Source organism: Protopterus annectens, unplaced genomic scaffold (genome assembly GCF_019279795.1).
Source record: "Protopterus annectens isolate FY-2018-M unplaced genomic scaffold, PAN1.0 ctg31265_obj.part0, whole genome shotgun sequence".
NCBI lineage: Eukaryota > Metazoa > Chordata > Ceratodontiformes > Protopteridae > Protopterus > Protopterus annectens.
The window spans coordinates 157,647-178,766 of NW_025048860.1; the positions used below are offsets into that span (position 1 = coordinate 157,647).

The following is a 21,120-nucleotide window of genomic DNA, read 5'->3' on the forward strand; positions in this document are numbered from 1 at the left end:
CTGAATTGGGATGGAAGAAAGGATGAACTGGGTCACAGATCCATAGAGGGAGAGTCCCCTCATACATCAGTTGATCCAGTAAAAATATATAGTTTCCCTAATATTGCAGTTGCTTCTGCAATTTTCAGTAGTAGTCCAGTTTTTCAGAATAAAAGTGTATTCCATTAGGTAGCACTTCTGCCCAGCTGTCCGTAATTGTACTTAGTAGTATGCAAGTGCTCCATACTTAGCTGCTTATATATGTGTTGAGGTAGTTAGGGAAAAGTTTCCAAGAAAATGTGTGTTTTAAATGGACATTTCTTCACATCTAGTTTATACCCGACTTTGAGCCTGTTGTTATCACTTATCCGTGCATACTGGAGACTGCAGAAATATACATATAGCGAGACTTGTAGACATCTGAGAATTTTTTCATGCAAGTCACTAAAGCAGTCATCTCAGTAAGGTTCTGCCACAGGCTAAGGTCTGACATCTAGCCATGTTTTCAGAGCCAGTTGCCCTTCCATCTTGGATGGGGTAACCTCACCTAGTATTAGTTCTTTCTTTCCACATTGCTGAATGTACAGTGTGGATGCCAAGACTGAGTGTCCATTAGTCCTTCAGCTTAGCCCTTAGACTAAAGATTGAGCAGATAAGTACCCCTTTGAGGGCCTATATTTTCTTCTTTTCATGCAGTTGGTTAAATTTACTTGTGATGGACATCCATGTGTCATTCGATCTGCACAGAGATGTAAGGCATGAGCACTTTCTCCAGGTGTACAAAGTGCATCTGCTGGATGTAGATTCTTTCAAGACTTTCATATGCATGAGAAGTTTCTTGGCTTAAACTACAAGATTTCTAGTTATGATGATTGTCAAGACTTTAGGCAGAAAACACTAAGATCGGGACAAGTCTGTTCTGGCCTACATGAACATACAAGACCTTTCACCCTCATTTTGTTGGCCATATTGTCAGCTAGTATGGTGGACGTCGTCCCCCCCCCCCCAAAAAAAAAAAGGCAGCAGAAGATATCCCTCTGGGTTGGACATCGACATATGCACCCTGACAGTTGATCCCTCAGGCTACCCTTTGGGAACCAACATTGTGGACCTAAAGTAGTATGGCATTATAAACACATTGAGACCACTGTGTGGTGGTAAAACTCAAGGATATGCTGGGAGTTGAATATATTTTAAAAGTATTTAAGTCAGTATGGGTGCCATTGAAGGTAATCATGGACAGTACCACAGTTGTGGCACACAACCAAGGTAAGGGGTGGGGTACTCCTAGCTTATAAAGACTGGCTTTGCAGTTCTGGGAAGAAAACATTGCAATGCAAGCTGTACCTGTGGGCAATCTGTATATCCTCCTTCAGGAAAATTATATGGCAAACCATTTAAGCAGGACCTTTTCAGATTTACACAAATGGATACTGAACAGGGAGGCATTGCTCAAGGTAGATTTGCTTCTGCAGAGAGGCAGCTAAAGAAGTACTGCTGCAGAGCTCACCCCAGGAAATGGATGCCTTATCCCTGCATTACAGAGGCCTGTTTGTTTATGCTTTCCTTTTATTTCAGGTGTTCCTCATGATTATTTTGAAAAATCGAAGTGGTGGGGCCCGATATTACCTAGATTACCCCTTTTAGGCCCAGGCAGCACCAATTCTCAACATTGCTTCATTGGGTAAGAGAGACTGCTTATGTACTGGCACAGCATGTGAATTTCATGATGCATTTTGGTGGGGTCTGTCCTGTCCCCCAAACTGTACACCTCAAACCTAGCAACTTGGAGTTTTATGATGCTTCTTCCCTTTTGAGCACCTTTATCCTAAGAATGTGCTGGAAATCACAGAAGAATCTAGGAGACCAGGTACAAGCAGATTGTACCTAGCTAAGTGGAAAGATATCCTCCCTCTGCTGCATAACAAGGGACCAACACACTACACTGATAACTGTACCCAGTTACCAGCTAGTAGCACTTCAGGCTGTTGTCAACTGACCTAGCTCACACTTCTGTAAAAGTGCAGCTTTCTGCATTTTCTTCCTTTGTGCCTCTAGACCCCTTTCCCATGGAAGAGTGTTCCTAATGGTAGTCACTTTTAGCCAAGAGATTGTCTGAACTCCCAGCTGTGATGTGCAAAGCTAACCCCTCATTTCATGAGGATGGAGTCACCCTGTACACTTCCCCTTCAAGCCTGAATTTATAACAGAAGTGGGCCCTAACCCAGGCAGTCCAGTTATTAGTCCTTTTCTAAGCTTTTGGGTAAAGGAGAAAAGATTATGCATTCCCTGAATGTTCACCGTCAACTTGGATACTACTACAACAGGAGTAAAAACTTCAGAAAGTCAGATTAGCTATGTTCTTTGCTGATAATAAGGAATGCTTGCCTCTTACCATACTGTTTCTGGGTAGATAGCCCTTTCATTTTCCTGCCTTAATGCATGATAAAACCCCTACAAGGAAAATCAGACCACACTTTGCCAGGGACACAGTGGCTATTGTTTTTTAAAAGGAATTTGTGCTCAGAATATATTGGAAGGTAGCCGCCTGGTCCTCAGTACATATATGTTCCAAATGTTAGAGGTTAGACCTTATTTCCTGGGTATGAGTTGGGTTTGTGGTAACCATTCTGAAAGGCATGCTTCTTTCCTCTAAAGACCTGTCGCCATCTTTCCAGTTTGTTATGGTCATCTTTTGGAGTCGTCCATAATGTGATGCCTGCAGCAGTGATGTACACAAAGAATATGGTACACCTGTGTTACCAACTTACCATAATTGCAAATGTTTGTTGTCACCATTGCAGTCCTGTATTCATCTCTTCAACCCCTCTACTCGTGCATCTGGGGGTTGGGGTGAGTACCCATTTCCCTTTTCATCCTTACTGTGAGTCCAAGTCACATCCTACATCCTTATTTCCTCCATTAATCTGTGGTTGTTCTGGTTCCTCAGGAGGGGTGGGAGTCTAGGCCTTAACTAAGCTGGCTTGGTTATGATAACATGATGTAACTCGCAAGGAAGCTGTACCTTGAGGGCTAGGAAAATGTTTATTTTATTTATTCTTTGACAGGGTTTATTCCACCAGCCTAGTAACCCCTTTTCAGGCAAGACTAAGGTGGTATTTATACTGAGTAGGGGAAATGTGGCTAGGACACTGGGGAGCTCCCCCTGTTCTCTTCATTAATTGCCATGGGATCTTTTAATTCCACCTGAGCTAAAGCCACCTCTGGAAGATGGGATGTCAGTTTAATGTCCCGTCTGAAGGACGGCACACTCAGCAGCACCCCCTAGAGCTGCACTACAGTGTCAGTAATCAAAAACTAATCAAATCAACTGGGTGGGAATATTTCATGGTCTTCTGATCTTCCAGTACCAAAGGTGAATATGCTGCATGTTTGAGCCACTAATACTGACAGAAGATGGCATTTGTTTACATCACCTTTTTATATCCGGTACATGTGGACATCTAAGGTAGAGATCATGATGATAGCCTGGCCAAAGGAAGGGGAGCTCAACTCTTAAGTCTGGCTGGATGGCATTGTCAGCCTATTGCAGCATTCTCTAATTTGATGATTTGACAGTGACCACTCTCAGACATCTGTAATTATGATAAGGTGGTAACACAACTGTTGCTATTGCTTGCTTTGAAAAACTGTGATCCCATACAAATGGCACTTCTGGGGTGTTTTGTAGATGCAAAACACTTTCGTAAGCAAAAATTGTACCCTACCTGTTTATACGTTACTCATCCTTGCCTCTCAGCGTCTCTTACTTTTTGTGGTATGCATAGCTTAAAGTAGCTGAAGAAACTGATGTTTAAAATAAGCATGTTTATTTTTGTTTGTTTTTGTTCATTTGTGTTGTGCTTTATAGATCTACATTTTACCACCTGTTTCTTTCCCTTAAACAGTATACCCCAACAGCAAAAAATGTGTGTGTTTAAGAAGCAAGAGTGGATTGGTAAGATAAGAAAGCATTTAGGATAGTTTTATATGTTGAGTAGTACATGTCATTTTCTTACTTTGGTGACCACTTTTTGAAGCGATGAATGCTAGACTCCATTTTGGATAATTTTCAAGTAACTTTGACCTACCTCCCTTTTCAGTCTTAATGTTCCAGTACTGTAATTTCTGATCATATTAAATTAAATGTTCTTCTGTTCTGTAGTTGTTGAGGTTTGATTTTTGTTTAATGGATTTTATAACTGGGTGTTGGGACATGTTTTGCCTTACTAAGCATTAGAAGGGTTTTGAAGCTGCCCTTCATGTGGCTGTAGGAAACACTTCCTCGGTACCGTTGGAGCGGCTGGTTATGTGTGGTTATATGGAGTGCCTCGGAGTCATTTAAGTGTAGATGACAAAAGTGCAGTATGTAGAAAGTATGCTGAAGCAATGTTTGGAAGAAACAGTAGTACTTTTGAGTAATTGGTTGCTACCTGAATTCAGATAGAATGTGCAAATAAGATACAATTGTTATGACTGGAGCCTTTTTAGGTCACAAAAATAACTTGGCAGTTGAAGTCTTTTGAAGGTAACAATGAGTGGGGGATGCTTATACTGCAAACAAAAGTACTACTGTTGAAATAGTTTCTAAATTTATAAAGCATAAAGAATGTAGGCATACAGTAACAAAATTAAGGAACTTGGTTTTGAACTTTAACCTTGTTTGTAAAATTCTGTTTTGTTTTTCTTGTTTTCCTGTAATTTATTCACCCAGGATAGTCCAACATCTCGTCGAGGTCCCACAGTGAGTACATTTAAAAGAAATAAGATTTAGCATAAAACTCGAAAAGGGAGAGTATTAAGATTTAATTTTGTACATACGCCACATAGGTATTCATTTGTATCATATGCACTCACTTCTTTATAGATATGTTTGCAATCTAGGCAAACTTATTTGTTCTAAATTCTCCACACCCTGTTGCCAGTCACTTTAAATACACCTATATAGTGTCTCCTTGAGTGAGACCCTGATATGTTGATTAAAATTGTCATAATGAGAAGCTTGAGGAGTGTGATTATTATCATCACTTGAGGTACTGTTTGTCACTATTGTGTGGAGCAGGACTTTGTGTTTCTGTATGTCTAGTATAAATACAGCTTAGCAAGCTGCAGTGAGTAGAGCTCCACACAGCACCTGTGTAGGTACTAGTCATTTTACTTGTCGTTACAAGAATCTTAAATCTGTGTCCTGCTCATATTGTTAGAGGTAGTATTTCTTTGATGATGTCCTTTAAAAAAATATTTTAAATAAAACCATTTGAAATTAATTTTGCTTTACTTGTATACAGATGGCATAATATTTACATGTTTTGAAGATAAAACAAGTTTACAGTTAGAAGTTAAAGGTTTTAAAGTGACACCATGCTTGATTTTTTATTTGTAGATCTTATTTAGCTTGCTCAGCTGGCTTAAGTTTGTTTGCGGATTTTTTTGCATTTTTTTATTTTCCTTATTGGATTTGCTTCCCTAAGTTTCACTCTTGAGCTGCAGTGTTACTGCCAATAAAGTTAGTGCCCATTCTGTCAAAATTGCTGGATGGCCCACAACTTTCTTGGAGTATCGCATCTAACCACATGTGATATGTAAATATGAAGATGACTTTCATGTCACCTAAGGTTTTTGTTACATTGTTTAGTTCACTGTGATGCTTTTCCTTAAACAGGCACTGTGCTTTATTTGCTGCCGATGAAACACTGTTTTAATGTTTCCAGAGCCAAGTCACACACAACCTGCTTCAGAGATAACTTGATAAACTTGCATTATTTCTAAACTTAAGTTAACTGTACTGAAGTGCAAAATAAATGTGGCATGCGCTTTCTTAATTAACATTTATTTCAGTAGAAGTGTGGAGAGTCTCTGGAATGTAAGGAAATAAATTACTATAAAACAGTGGTATGTTGGCTGTGCTGTTTCAGAAGAGAACTATATTTTAAAACGGTAGTGGTAAATTATTGGGATGCATCATTATTGCACAGGTAAGGGATTCAGCTGCTGTTCACTGTAAAGTCATAAACATTAGTATACATTGAACAAGTGAAGGAAGAGGTTCTTGCCAAGGTGGACTTAAAGGAAAAAACATTGGCAGTGAGTATGCTGTGCCTCATAAAAGTTACCTAACTTAAGGGTGTATTATGCTGAAGTTATATTAAGGGCTGCATCGTGCAGGAGTTTTTAATATTTCTTAAAAATTAAAATTTGTTTATCTTTAACATTCATGAATTTCATTTCATTAGTTATTTCAAAATATTGTGCATATTTTATACCTCATGTTTAGAACAATCCATTTTTACAGATGACCGTAAAAAATATAGACGCCTATAGCTTTTAGAACCTACTTGTACGAATTTAATTCTGTTCACATGATTCAAAGAGTGATATTAGTGCTGTAGCATTAAGCAGTGTTATGGTTATTGTTAAATTTCATTTAAGGAATCCTCTGACTTGGATTTCACAATTTTTCATCAGATTTAGTCTACCTTTGATTGCATGAAAAGATAAAACATGCTCCATTGGAGGCCTAGACCAGTGCGTGTGTGTGTTTCTCACATTCCTAGCAATGTCGCAGTGTCGTTCGGCTTTTCCTGGTTAAGGGTCGCCACAGCGGATCACTGGTCTGCAACTTGATTGGCAGTGGTATTTTTACAGTGTTGATTTGCCAGCCCAGCACACAACCATCACAGAAGGGCACACACATACACCCACATACCTACCTGCATGTCTTTAAAACTCACTTGACCACAGGGAGGACATGCAGACTCTGCACAGAAAGAGCTCCTGCCAAGAATCAGGCCAGAGAACCTCTTGCTGTGAGGCACAACACTAACTACTGCACCACCGCGGCCACTGTTTCTCACATTCGTACATCCTTCAAATGCAGTGCATTTCTTCAAAATGCAGTCCTTTCAGTTGGTTAGTCTACCTTTGACTTCCTGATTGAATTTAACACTTGAATTTACTTCTTTTCATCAGTTCTTTCTACATGTTTTCTTTTAAGTAATTATTGATCATCATATTTATTACTAATGTAGTAACATTAGGCATATGGGTTATATCCTACTGAGGATAAAATGGCTGGCCAGGTTCTAAAGCTTGAGGGCACCTTCCATGAGCTAAAAATACAGGTTTGAGCACCAAGCCCTTCAGTACTTTCCTGTTGCTGAAAAGTGCACTGCTCTGAAGGCTTTTAAGGATCCATAGTTGAGTTTTTTGCTGGGCAAATAAGATGTCCTGACGGAAACCACTGTTGCAGTATTCCTGACATGGGGCCGTCACTTATGTCCAATACGTGACCTCAGCACCTTGGCGCTGGCGTGTATAGATGGATGTAGAAGTGTGGATCCTCGGATTGTCTCAATATGAGCCCGAATGCAGGTTGTGCATCCGTTAGACTGATCACTGTTTGATTGTTGGTACCTTTGCGTTTATCCAGATAAATGTCCCATTGGGGTACCTTCTTTTTACTTCAGCTATTTTGTAGACGGTTGTTAGATGTCTGCTAGGAGGTGTAAGTGTGAGTGCAGTTAGGCAGCTTCCATCCAAGGACTTGCATCCCAAGTGTGTCTTTTGCCCAGGCCCGGAACATGATCACAAATCTTACTCAGTCTGTCGATTGTTCCCAAAACCCTTAAGTCTAGGCCTTCCTCTCTCGACACCTTTCTAGAGACTGAGCAACTTAACTCATTCCCTCCAGGAGAGCTCTTTTGAGTGTGTACCTTTAACTCCCAGTGGGCGTGGCTTCAGCATTTAAAAAATGAAGTTATCACCTTACATTTTTAACAAATACCCATTGACAGAGTTGATATATCAATACAATTTTGTTTGCCATCATGTATGCTTAAAGATAAAATTTTCTGATACCTTGTATGTAGCAAGGTTTTGTAATTATTAATGCAAATATGAACAGGCAATATTTGAAGCCTAGAGGCGCAGTAGGTGGTAAATGCAGAAACGCCTGGAGACGTCAGTTTGCTGTAATGAGTTAAATGCTTGCCCATTCCAAGATAGCCAAATCCACATCCTCTGATGTCCCTCTTCTGATGACGAAAGAGTGAGAGGTGCCCAGAAGGTATCAGTAGTGCGACATCTGTGACTCAAACTTACTCACTGATGTTCCAGAACCCAAGGTGTCAGACTTACCCCTTAGTTGCCAGTTACTGACACTCCCATCAGAGGCCAGTATGGCTCCTGAAATCTTGCAGACTGCTGGTACGTCTGATGAACCATGACTCATCATTTCCAAGGGACTTCATGACGTCCCTCAAATTTTATTTAGGGAAGAGATCACAGGCTTTCTAATAGAAGTTAGTGTTCTGAATCCTCCTCTTATCTAGGTGGACTTTACATTTAAAAAGAAAAAAAAAATAGAAGACTGGGCATGTGCCTCTCCTTTTGCAGCTAGGGAGGGGAGGAGTGGATAGATTTCTCACAGGAGTTGTTCAAAGCTGTCATGTCTTTAAAACCTCCCTCCTTTAGGTCTCCACAGCCACAAGCTACTCCTCAAAAAGCTGACTTAGTTTCCTCCTCTTCTGACGAAGAACAAGGCTACACATATGACCATTCTGTAGACCATTCCTCTCAGCTACATTCTTCAGGACAAATCTTTTTGTGTGAAGAGGACTCTGATACCAGATTCCCATATTGAGAATGCTTTCTTTGGGGAGATTGTCCAGAACATGGTCAAACACTTTGAATGGTAATCCACACAGAACTCTGTTCAGAAGCTGTATTGCAGCCTCTTAGACATAGATACCCCTGCCCAGTCCCTCCTGTTCTTGTAGTTTTCAAGGACGTCTTTCAGTCCACCTCATCTGCACCTGATTGTCAACCCACCAGCTCCTAAAAGACCAGACAGGTTTTATGAGGTACCTGACTTAATATACTTGAACAAGAAGCAAGTGGCAGACCCCTCTGCAGTCTCTCTCTCTCTCTCTCTCCAGATAAGCCCTATAAACTTCTACCCAGTGCTAATGCCCTTCTTACACTCAAAAATGATAGGGCTGTGGATAGATGGAGAAAGAAAGATTACACCTCTGCTGTCCTTGCTTTTAGGCAAGTTAACTACTAGACTTGAGTGATAAAGGACTTGATCTCTGTCTTGCACTCCTTAAACAAGGTTATGCTGGTCTCTGCTTAAGAAGTGTCAAAGCAACAAATGCTGAGCTTACTATCCCAGGCCACTCAAATCGCCAGACACAGTATTAAGTGCAGTTATGATGCTGTAGATGCTTCTTCTAGGGCAGCTACCACTGGATCTGTTGATGTCCTATTTTTATGTTGCAGTATTCTTACTGTGGGGTCCTCCACCTCAGGTGACCCAAACGTTGGTGCTGGTGCGTGAGACGTTGCCCACAGGGCCATAAACCAGGGGCCTTAAATGTGATGTCTGCACGCACAGCCCTCGGAACGTTTCTACTGCAGCCGAACGTCAGATTGATCCCTTAGCTCCTCTCCTTCAAGACACCTAAAGTTAAGTACCCCGTTGAGGAATTCTTATTTTTATTTGAGCTCTGGTTGTTTGTCTGTTCTTTGCCAATGTCTGCTAAGAAAGGTAAATGCAGATGTGAACACCAAGTCCTGCATTAAGACTCCCATGTTCTTTGCATATTCTGTTTAGGCCGGGAATGCGATCATACCTCCTGCATCATCTGCCAGTCTTTTGTTCCCAAAACGCTCAGAAGCCATCTGTCTGCACTCAACTTGTATTTGGAGAATCAGAGGTTAAAAAAGTTAGCATTAAGAATGGATCCGGAGTCTGCCACCTTGGTGGAACTACCAGGAAAAAAGGTTAAAGTTTCAAGGCCTACCACCTCTGCCCCTCTATCATTGGACGGCCAACTAACCACCTATTATAGAACAGTCTACTTTGGCATCTACCCTTAAGGAAGCCACTTCCAAAGTACCAGCAGGCACGTCCACGGAGGTTATTCCGACGTCTGGTGTTGCCGAGGTCGGGGGAACCAGGCTCCACCGGAAGACCACCTGTGATCCAGGATTCCGATTCTTCCTCTAGATCCCTGAAACTAGGCCCACAGCTTCTTCTAAAACTTCAGAGACAAAAGACCAAATGTGTGTACTCCTTTGGAGGGGCAACGAGACTGGAAGTCCTTCACACAGTCCTTGATGCAGCCCTTCAACCTCCTCAGCTCCCACTATACCTGTACTTAGCCCAAGACCTGCCTCAGCCACCTCTAGCCATCCTTACATTTCTCAGGAAGAAGCCTTATCCTCTTCCTCTGAGTCAGTTACATACTCATCCCAAGTAGCTTCCCCCTTGGAATACTATTCCCCTGATGAGGATTCCATTGAAGGAGACCCTCCCTCCAGAGGACATTACATTTGGAGAGACTGTAACAAAAATGAGGGAGTATTTTAAATAGGATACTACCCAGATGACAGAAACTGAAAAAAGGTATTTTGAGCTGCTTCAAGTTGAATCGCCCTCCCCATCAGCCATCCCTCTGGGTGATTCCTGCATACCTAGATGCATTTGCATCAGTGTCAAAAAACCCTGATGCTCAACCACCTGCTCCCAAGAGACCTGATAATTTCTTCAAGGTCCCTGATGACTACACATTTCTAGTAAAGCCCCCCTTGGCAGACCCCGCAGTGATAGCTGTCGCCCTGGACAAACAGTCAAGGCTTATTCCATTCTCATCATTCCTACTTTCAGACAAGGATAGCAAGGTTATGAACAAGCTGGGCAAGAAGATATACACCTCTTCCACCCTAGCTTTTAGGGCAATTAATTACCAAACCCATATGGTAAAATGTGCCATAGATTTGGTATCTCAGGCTTCATCCCTACTGTCGTCCTTGCCTGACTTCCCTAACAAGACAGAAGTACCATCTAAACTGTCCCTGGCATCTCAGGTTGCGAGGCACTCTATAAGATACAGTTATGATGCAACAGAGGCCTCTGCTAGATCTGCTGCATCTACATCTGTGCTACGCAGATAGTCATGGTTTAGGCTCCAGCCACTGCCCTGAAGACTTTAAATCCAAAATTCTGGATGCTCCACTTGATCATAATCTTCTGTTTGGAACGGTCTGCAGAGCTTTTTAAGAACCTACAGGAGAAGAGTAAAGAGCTTCAAGATATTAAACACTTATTGGTCTTCCCAGTACCAGAATTTTACAGAAATTACCCTAAGACCTCTGTGTCAGAAGAGCCCCTGCCATCTTCCAGACATAGGAAAAGGGGCAAAGAGGCAATCCTTCTCTAGGACAGCCCCTTCTCAGCCCACCCACAGACAGCCCTTTCAGGACAGAAACAATAACAGTGCATGACTGCCTTAATCACCTTCCCCTCTCATCCTGCCTCTCTTCACTGTCTGCCCCTCTGGAAAGAAATCACCTCAGACCAATGGGTTCTGCAGTAGTGGAAAAGGGATATTTTCTGTCTTGGTGAGAACACTCCACGAGGCATTCCCTTTCCACCCAAGGACCAACTCCACTTAATTCCTCACATTATCCAGGACCTTCTTGCTTAGGGGACCATAGAACCAATCACACCAGGCCAAGAAGGAAAAGGTTTCTACTCCAGACTATTCCTGGTACCAAAAAAAGACTGCCTTTGGAGGCCATTCCTGGATTTATCCTTCTTAAACCTCTTTCTGAAAGGCCCTTCCTTCAGAATGCTAACTGCTTCCACTGTTGCCACTCAAGGCTTTCATGGCCACTTTGGCTTGAAGGAGGCTAACCTCTACATTCCCATACATCTACACCACAGGAAATACCTATTTTTTGCTGGATCCTGTTCACACTTTCAGTTTACTGCCTTGCCCTTTGGTTTATCCACTGCACCAAGGGTCTTCAAGTGCCTAGCTCCAGCCATAGCCTACTGCAGGACTAAGGGCATTCAAATCTACCCCTACCTGGATGACATTCTCATTCTTGCAGAAGAGGAAGACACCCTCAGAAACCATCTCCGGTTCTCCATGTCTCTACTACAGGGATTGGGATTCACACTCAACCTCACCAAATCATCCCTCTCCCCAGCTCAGGAAAAAATCTTCCTGGTATGCAGGATTCGGACTGACCTGATGAAGGCTTTCCTCCCTCAGGACAAAGTAACTTCCTGATCAGCCACTTCCAGAACATCCTGTCAGCCTGATAGTTCAAGTGCCTGCTGGGCCTTATGACAGCAACAGTACCTATGCTGCCACTAGCCAGGTTGCACATGAGAAAGTTACAGTGGTATCTAAAGAATGTGTGGTCCCAACACAGCTACCCTCTAAACTTCCAAATACCCTTCTTACCTTGCCTAAAAACAGAATTGAAGTGGTGGATTCAACAGATGCAATTGAATCCGGGTCTACCCCTTCAACTCACCCCACTCTTCCAGCTCAACAGATGCCCCAGATCTGGGCTGGGGAGCTACCATGAATGGTGTCAGTGCAAGCCCCCTGGCAAACACCCCTCCTGATAAAACAGTGTAAGGGAGATGACAGCAGTTTTCTTAGCCTTGAAAGCCTTTCTCCCTCTCTTACAACCAGGTTCCCTACAAATCTTCACAGACAACACCACAGTTATGTGGTACATCAACAAACAAGGGGGGGGGGACCAGGACTTACCTTCTCTGCAAGCTAGCAGTTCAAGTTTGGGAATTAACCTCACAGGACAACACATCTCTGCAGGCAGTCTATATTCCATCCCAGGACAACCACCAAGCGGATGCTCTCAGCGGATCACACTGTCTGTGTCACTAATGGATGATGCACAGAGAAGTATTCCTAGGCATTGTCCACCAATGGGGCACAATGCAAATAGATTTATTTGCCTTGCCCCAGAACAGACGATTGAGAAACTTTTGTACAAAAAGATCCCTCCCCACTAGCTTAGAGAGTGGACACCTTCGCCATCTTATGGAAGGGACTGTTTCTGCATGCTTCCCTTCCCTTTCCTCTCATTCAGAAAGTCCCCCTGAAAATTAGGAGGGACATACAAAACATCTTGCTGGTGACTCCCTATTGGCCAAGGCAGCATTGGTTCCCCGTTCTTCAATCACTCGCCAAGGGCAATCACCACAAGTTGCTCCACAAGGTGGACCTGCTCACACAACAGAAGGGAATTCTCATCCATCCACACCTGGAGATACTGTGCTTGACCCTCTGGGTGATGAACCTTTAGTTCTCTTTAGACACTGCTACACCAAGGACTTGCTATCTATCCTGTAGGAGGACCAAGGACTTGCTATCTATCCTGTAAGGAGGCCAGGAAACCTAACACAAAAAGATCCTACATTCCAAATGGGAAAGGTTCTCCAATTGGTGTCTCCAAAGACATAGGGACCCCTTTCAAGCGGATGTTTCTCTAGTCTTAACATGTGTGAGAGCTCATAAAGGCAGGCCTTTCATACTCTTCAGTGAACGTTCACTGAAGAGTATGAAAGGTCTGTCTTTATAAGCTTCAGTGAAAGTTCACTTATCTGCCATTTCTGCCTGCTTACCCTTGGACCTTCCTCTACTCACCAGGTTGGATTTTAAACTATTTTTGAAAGGGGACTTGCACATTAGACCACCAGAGAAGCCTATCCCACCACCTTGGGACCTACATTGCGTCCTGGAAGAACTTGCTCCTTCCCCTTTTGAGCCAGCCAGTTCTGCATCCCTGCAGATGTGCACATGGAAAACGGTCTCTTGTTGGTAGCCCTCACCTCAGCCAGAAGGGTCTTGGTGTTGCAAGCGCTCATGGCATATGCTCCCTACACTATCTCCACAAAGACCGGATGACCCTGCGAACCAACCCCTCCTTCATGCTCAGAGTGGTCAACAAACCATCACTAAATCAGTCCATTCACTTACCCACCTTCCTTCCTTCTCTTAAAAATGACGTTGAGAGAATACTGCACTCCCTTGATGTCCACAGGCAGTTAAGGTTTTACTTGGCAAAACTAAGACCATTAGAAAGTCTAATCGACTCTTTATGTTCTTCCATCCCAGGGCTCTGGGCAAGGCAGTATCCAAACAAACTATCTCCTGCTGGATTTGGAAAACTATCTGCTTCTGTTATTCCTACCATGGAAAGCATTTGCATCAGGGGGTCAGAGCTCACTGTACTACAGCAGTAGCCTCTTCTGGGGCCTTCTTCAAGGGCCTGGACACAACTTCCATCCTTGAGACAGCCACCTGGTCCCCTCTACATCTCTTTACCAAACATTACAAACTGAACCATATCGCCAGAGCATGATTCATAAGAGTAATCCTGTAAGGATTTCTGGAATCCACTACCTGTGCCTCCACCCTCCCTTCTCCTTCCTAAGCTGTGCTACTCTTCCACAGTAAGAATATTACAACATGAGAAAAGGACATTGAATATTTGTGTAAAATCTTACCATGTTGCAGTATTTCTTCACTCCCATCTACCCCCTTGCATTACCTTTAACCTGCCTATGGGGCATCATAGGGTCACTTTGGGCAGTCAATTCCATTTCACTGGTCTGGGGGACATAATTTGGCATCACCTAGAATACTGTCTGACTGGGCAGTCATTTCTGAGGTCTGTGCGTGCAGATGTCTTATTTAAGGCCCATGGTTTATGGCCGTACATGTGTTGTCCCACACACCAGCAACAACCAGGATTAAGCTTTTGTATAGGAGCTTACATTCTGGTCGCTTGAGATGGCGGATCCCACAGTAAGAATACTGTAATCTGAAAGAGGAGGTCATCTATGGTTATGGTAAGATTTTATACAACTATTCTTTCACAGATATGCATGACTTCCCAGTCAGCCTATCCCTGAGGATTTCAAATTGAGACTTTTAGAAACTTCATTGGACAAAGACTTACTGTTTGTTCAAAACTCTCAGACTAAGGTAAGACAGTGAAAGACTACAGACAGATTCTGTTCAGATCCTTGATCATCATAGCAACTACCCATCTTAAGTCTACCCCTTTCATTAGAAGGGATCCTAGGACGTAATCAGAAAGAAAGAAAACCACTCAGGAAAAGGTACTGTGATAAACCCCATAGGGAAACTCCTGTGGGGAAACTTCGTTTTGGAAGCAAAAATCTTGTCACTCTTCCTGGCCAGGTGTGAAGCTATTACCACTGACCAGTGGGTCCTGTCCATCAAGGAAAGTTATGCCATGCCTCAACCTCCTCAAAACCAGATTTGCCTTCCTGCTCCCATTATTCAAGATGTCTTGAATCAGGGCACCATCGAACAAGCCCCAAAGGACTTCATAGGAAAAGGGTTTTACTGCAGGATTTTTTTAGTGACCGGGAAAGAAGGCTAGTGGAGACCCATCCTAGACCTGACTCCTAAACACTTCCTTGAAGGTATAATCTTTCAAAATGTGCTCTCCTTCCACTCTTCTGCCTTTCATTTTTCCCCCAAGCTTTCTTAATGTCACTACATCTGAAGGGACACCTACTTACACCCATTTGTTATCCTTGTAGGCAATTCCTCAGATGTTCGTGTTTCACTGTTGCAGTCATGACTGTAGTGTTCTCCCCTGCCGGCAGGCAGTCCTCGGTCGGCCAGAATCCCAAAGTCTGGGTCTGGCGTCGGCTGTTCAGCCATGCTCCCTGACGTCAGAGCGCCAGGAGTACAAAGCTGACAGCCGACGCCATGTTCCCCAGTCTTACTTGCCGTGCGGTGATAGCAGTTCGCAAGTGCCGGTCGTCTGACTCCTGACAATTTTTTCTAATCAAACTTCAGTCCGAAGACTCTCTTCTCCTACTCAAAGCTAAGTACCCCGTTGGGGAAACTTTTCTTGCTCCAGTCCGATGTCAGAAAAAGTTAATAATTGTATTTCATGTGGGAAGCAAATACCTCATAAGGATTTTCATTCTTACTGTATTCCTTGCTTAGGCCCTGACCACGACGTAGCTAGTTGTCTGTTTTGTGCTAGATTCAATCAACGTACTATTAAACAAAGGTACGATTTTGCTTTTCATTACTTCGGTAGGCGTTTTAATTACAAAATGTCGTCTAATACAGTTCCGGCTACCGGAGTTCATAAACGACGCAAGGACAAAGACGGGCTTCCGAGGTCCAAATCAGACGATATCGCACAAGCGGAGCCAGCCTCAGGTTCGGCCATTGTCAGTGAGGCGCTTTTGCAGCCCCTGTCGTCGGCCATTTCGGAACAGCCGAAACGGACTCCCACGAGGAGCCAACTAGGCCTTTGAATATTTCAGTTGGACCTTCGGACAATGCTCCTTCGGATGGGTCCGGAGCCGCTGTGCAGGTACCGGCTTCCGAAGGGGTTTTCAGGCCTACTCATCTTCTTATAAAGGCAAAGACAAAGGCAAAGACTCCTTCCAAATCAAAGACTGCAACCCAGGCCTCTACAGATCCGGCTCCCAAGTCTCAGAAACAGTTACTTAAAATGGCGGAGGACTTACTTACTATGATTAGGGGTTCACATCCCCCTCCAGATAAAAGGCCAAGACAGGAAGTTTATTATGACTCCTCTGATCAGGTTTCTGTTTCTTCTGTTTCTTCTTCTGACCAGGAATATTCTTTCCCTCCTTATGAGGATTCTGATGCTGAGGAATCCAGTCCTTCAGCTTCCCCCCCCTGAGGATTTCTCTTTTGGGGAAACTTTGCATGAAATGAGGGAACATTTCCACTGGGAAGGACAGGAGTACTCGGAATCTAAGAAAAGACTAAGGGATTTTCTTCTTCCCCAACATAGGCCCCTGGCTATTCCTCCTATTTTGGATATTGTGGATGATGCTTTTTCGGAGGCTAACTTAACTCCTGACTCTTTTCCTCCAGCTCCTGTTAAGCCAGACAGATAATATAGGGTTCCTGATTCCCACCAGTTTTTATTCAAAAACCGTACTGCTGACCATGAAACCATTTCTCAGGGTCCTAAGGGCGTTAAGGCCGCTTCTGCTAAAAACCCCATTCCCACTGAGAAGGATTCCAGATCTTTAGAAAGATGGGGCAAAAAAGTGTACACTTCTGCTACTTTATCTATTAGGGCTTTAAACTGTCAGTTTCATATGCTGAAATACCAGCAATTTCACCTGTCTGTTTTAAAGTAAAAGCTAACTTCCATTTCCGCCTGTGCAAATGATAAGGAACTACATGACTTATTGCATGCCACTGAACAAGTTGGGAAGCATGGTTTACACTGTAGATTTGATGCCTTGGAGGCTTACTGTAGGGCTGCTGCCTCTGGCACAGTAATTAGAAGGCATGCATGGTTAAAGGAACAAAATTTGCCAGATCAGGTAAAGGCTAAATTATTGGATGCTCCTGTTCAGCATAATGTTTTATTTGGATCTAAAGCTGAAGACGTGATTAAAAAGATGGAGGACAAGGCAAAGTCCATGCAAACAGTTAAAGATTTCTTACAAGTACAGCCACCTAGATTGAGCAGGAATTGGCCTACAAAAAATTGGTCCTTTCCCAATTCAGACAGGCCTCAGAGGGGTAGATATAGACGCCCCCGAGGTAGGCCTCAAACTCAAGTCTCTTATAGACCAAGACAGTGGACTGCTTCCACCCCTAGGGGAGGAGAAGACAGGTCGCAAGCTCATAGAAAACAGACTCAATGACTCCCTCTGTTGGGCTTCAGGAACTTCTTGCCTGGAAGCCCCTCTTGGAGGAAAACTTTCTCTTTTTCATCTAAATTGGACTCATATAACCAAAGACAAGTGGGTTCTGGATGTGGTTTCAAGAGGTTACAAATTCCATTTTCATACCCCACCAAGGCCAAGCGGATGGCCAGATCTTCCAAAACATCAATGGTCAGAGGCATTAAACCAGGTGGAAGCTCTCTTGGCTATGAAAGCCATAGAACTAGTTCCACTTTCAGAGATGGGACAAGGTTTTTACTCAAGGCTCTTTCTAGTCCCCAGGAAGCAAAATTCATGGAGACCCATCCTGGATCTGTCAGTCTTGAACACCTTTCTAGAGGTACCAAAATTCAAGATGCTTACTCTACAGCAGCTACTCCCAATGCTGACCAAAAATGCATGGATGGTAACTTTGGATTTAAAAGAAGCATATTTACACATTCCCATCAGACAGGAACGCAGACAATACCTCAGGATCAAGGGGGGATCGAGGCACTACCAATTCCCTGCGCTGCCCTTTGGATTGTCTACTGCGCCCAGGGTCTTTACCAAGTGCCTGGCTCCAGTAGTAGCTTATTGCAGACTCAAGGGAATTCAAATTTACCCTTATCTGGACGACTGTCTTATTCAGGCAGGCAGCAAGGATGTCTTACTCCAGCATCTACAGTTTGTTCAGAATCTTCTCAAGTTCCTGGGATTCACTGTAAACATAAAAGTCAAATTTGACACCCTCACAACAGTTAATTTTTCTGGGCGCCTCTCTAAACACAACAACCCAGATGGCATTTCTGACATACGAAAAACAGTTACAGCTGGCTTCAACTTTCAAAACCATGGCAACTACAACTCCGCTATCTGCAAGGAAATTCCTGCAGGCTCTGGGTTACATGGCCTCCTGCATCCTTCTCGTACCATATGCGAGACTGCATATGAGGAAAATACAGTGGTACCTAAAAGTGTATGGTCTCAGCATTGTCACAGTCTAGACATACTGATCTCCGTCCTGCCTTGTCTTCAAAAGGAATTCCTTTGGTGGTCCAAGGCATGTACTCTAAACAAAGGAAAACCCTTCTGTCTGCCTCCTGCCACTAGATTCTAACCACGGATGCCTCAGATTATGCATGGGGAGCCCATTTTCGGGGCAACTGTCTGCAGGGCCTTTGGACAAAGGATCAGAAGCACCTGCATATCAATTTAAAGGAAATGTTAGCCATTCAGAAAGCTCTATTGGCCTTCAGGAATCTTCTACAACCAGGGCAACTACTGATACGGACAGACAACACCCATAGTTATGTGGTACATAAACAAGCAAGGGGGATCTCATTCCTACCCCCTTTGCAGACTAGCCATGGATCTTTGGAACACAGCTCTAGCTTGCAATCTACACCTTCAAGCACAGTTTCTACCAGGGAAGCAAAACTTCCTGGCAGACAGTCTGAGCAGAAACCTTTCGGATCCACACGAATGGATGTTGGACTCCGACATATTCAAGATGATTACAGCAGTCTGGGGATGTCCTCACATAGACCTCTTTGCATCCCACCTCAATCATCAACTACAAATTTTTTGCACCAGGACTTTCCACGATCAAGCTTGGAAAGTGGATGCTCTATCATTCAGTTGGAGAAACCTCTCGGGTTATGCCTTTCCGCCTCTTCCTCTTCTTCCACGGGTATTACTAAAGGTCAAGCAGGACAAGCCCAAGATGATAATCTTGCTGGCCCCAAATTGGCCTCGACAGTTTTGGTACCCAACACTGAGAAACCTTTGTCTAGAGCCACCCTGGGTTTTACCACAGATTCCGAACCTTCTGTCCCAACACCAGGGTCAGATTCTACACTCCCATCTCAAAACTCTCAGCCTGGCGGCCTGTTTAATCCAGGATCTTTGATTCATTCTCTCCTACTCAAGCAGGTTATGGATGTCATTTTAGAAGCCAGACGTCCTAGCACTAGAAAATCTTATGCAGGAAAATGGAAAAGATTTTGTTCCTGGATGCAGGCTCAGGATTCTGATCCTCTTATTCCTAACATTCCTCAGATTTTACTTTACCTGTCAGACCTCTTACATATAGGGGTCTCTCTTTCTCTTCCATAAAGATACACGCCTCTGCTATTTCTGCTCATTATAATACAGACCGTCCTATCTTTTCCCACCAGCTCATGAGACAATTTCTCAGAGGAGCTAAGAACTTAAGGCCCCCTAGATCTCCCCCCATTCCTGCTTGGGATCTTAACTATGTTTTGGAAAGGCTCACCTTACCTCCTTTTGAGCCTGCTGCCTCATCTGACATCAAGTTTTTATCTTGGAAGACAGCCATCCTTTTAGCTCTGACCTCTGCCAGGAGGGTTTCAGAGTTGCAAGCTCTTATGGCTGTGGAACCTTATATTATTTTTCATCAAGACAGGGTGTCTTTAAGGACTAATCCTACTTTCATGCCTAAGGTGGTTTCCAAAGTGGCTTTAAATCAAACTATTCACTTGCCAACTTTTTCCCCACTCCTCAAAATAAAGGGGAAAGGATCTTACATTCCTTGGATGTACACAGACAACTACGTTTTTACCTGGACAGAACCAAGGACATCAGGAAATCAGAGCAATTGTTTGTTTCTTATGCTTCAAGTTCCCAAGGTAAAGCCATTTCAAAACAGACCATTTCTAAATGGATTGCTCATGGAATCAGATTTTGTTATTCACACCATGGAAAACAAATCCCAGGGAATATAAGGACTCGCTCTACCAGAACTGCTGCCACTTCAGCTGCCTTCCTCAGGGGAGTTCCTACCAAAGACATTTTGGAAGCTGCAACTTGGAGTTCAGTGCATACTTTTTCCAAGCACTACAATCTACCTCTCTACTCTGTCTAGGGCAGGCTTTGCTTCTGCAGTTTTGCAGGGCCTTTTAGCCGCCCCCTCTACTTTATGACCACCTCCCTTTCTTTCTGCTTTGGGATTCTACCCTACAGTCATGACTGCAACAGTGAAACACGATGAACATAGTACAGTTGTGTACACTTACCATAAATGTAGATGTTCGAGTGTCTTCACTGTTGCAGTCTGGGTTTCCCTCCCTCCTGCCCCCTCTTATTTTTTTCTTTGTGTGGTTCCTTTTTTCACCCTTCTTCTGAGGTTTATTTGCAAAGGGTATGGGACCTTACTCATTTTGGAACTTCTGACATCTGGGGCAAGAAAAACTGGAGAACATGGCGTCGGCCGTCAGCTTTGTACTCCTGGCACTCTGACGTCAGGGAGCATGGCTGAACAGCCGACGCCGGACCCAGACTTTGGGATTCTGGCTGACCGAGGACTGCCTGCCGGCAGGGGAGAACCCTAGTCATGACTGCAACAGTGAAGACACTCTAACATCTACATTTATTGTAAGTGTACACAACTGTACTATTTTCCTTTGACTGCTTGCATTTTCATTTTACTGCTCTGCCCTTTGGTCTTTCTCCTGCTCCAAAAGTGTTTACAAAGTGGATAGCTCCAATAGTAGTTTTCTGTCATAGTCGGGGGAATCCAAATTTTCTCCTGCCTGGACAACCTATTGATCCAGGCTTCCTCTCCCTAAGTTCTTCACGGTCTTAACTCCTGACAAGTCTAGGTT

General features: G+C 43.5%; 1 protein-coding gene across 2 annotated transcripts in view; it reads left to right on the forward strand.

The window, feature by feature from the left end:
* GRB2 (growth factor receptor bound protein 2) overlaps nucleotides 1-21,120 on the forward strand; it is a 312,641-nt gene that overhangs the window by 124,188 nt on the left and 167,333 nt on the right. Inside the window, exon 3 of one of the 2 annotated variants that reach the window (XM_044059839.1) lies at nucleotides 4,694-4,723. The exons of the other annotated variant lie outside the window; for it this stretch is intronic. Coding sequence (XP_043915774.1) covers nucleotides 4,694-4,723 — 30 coding nt within the window. The remainder of the gene's footprint in view (nucleotides 1-4,693; nucleotides 4,724-21,120) is intronic. 2 annotated transcript variants of the gene reach the window in all.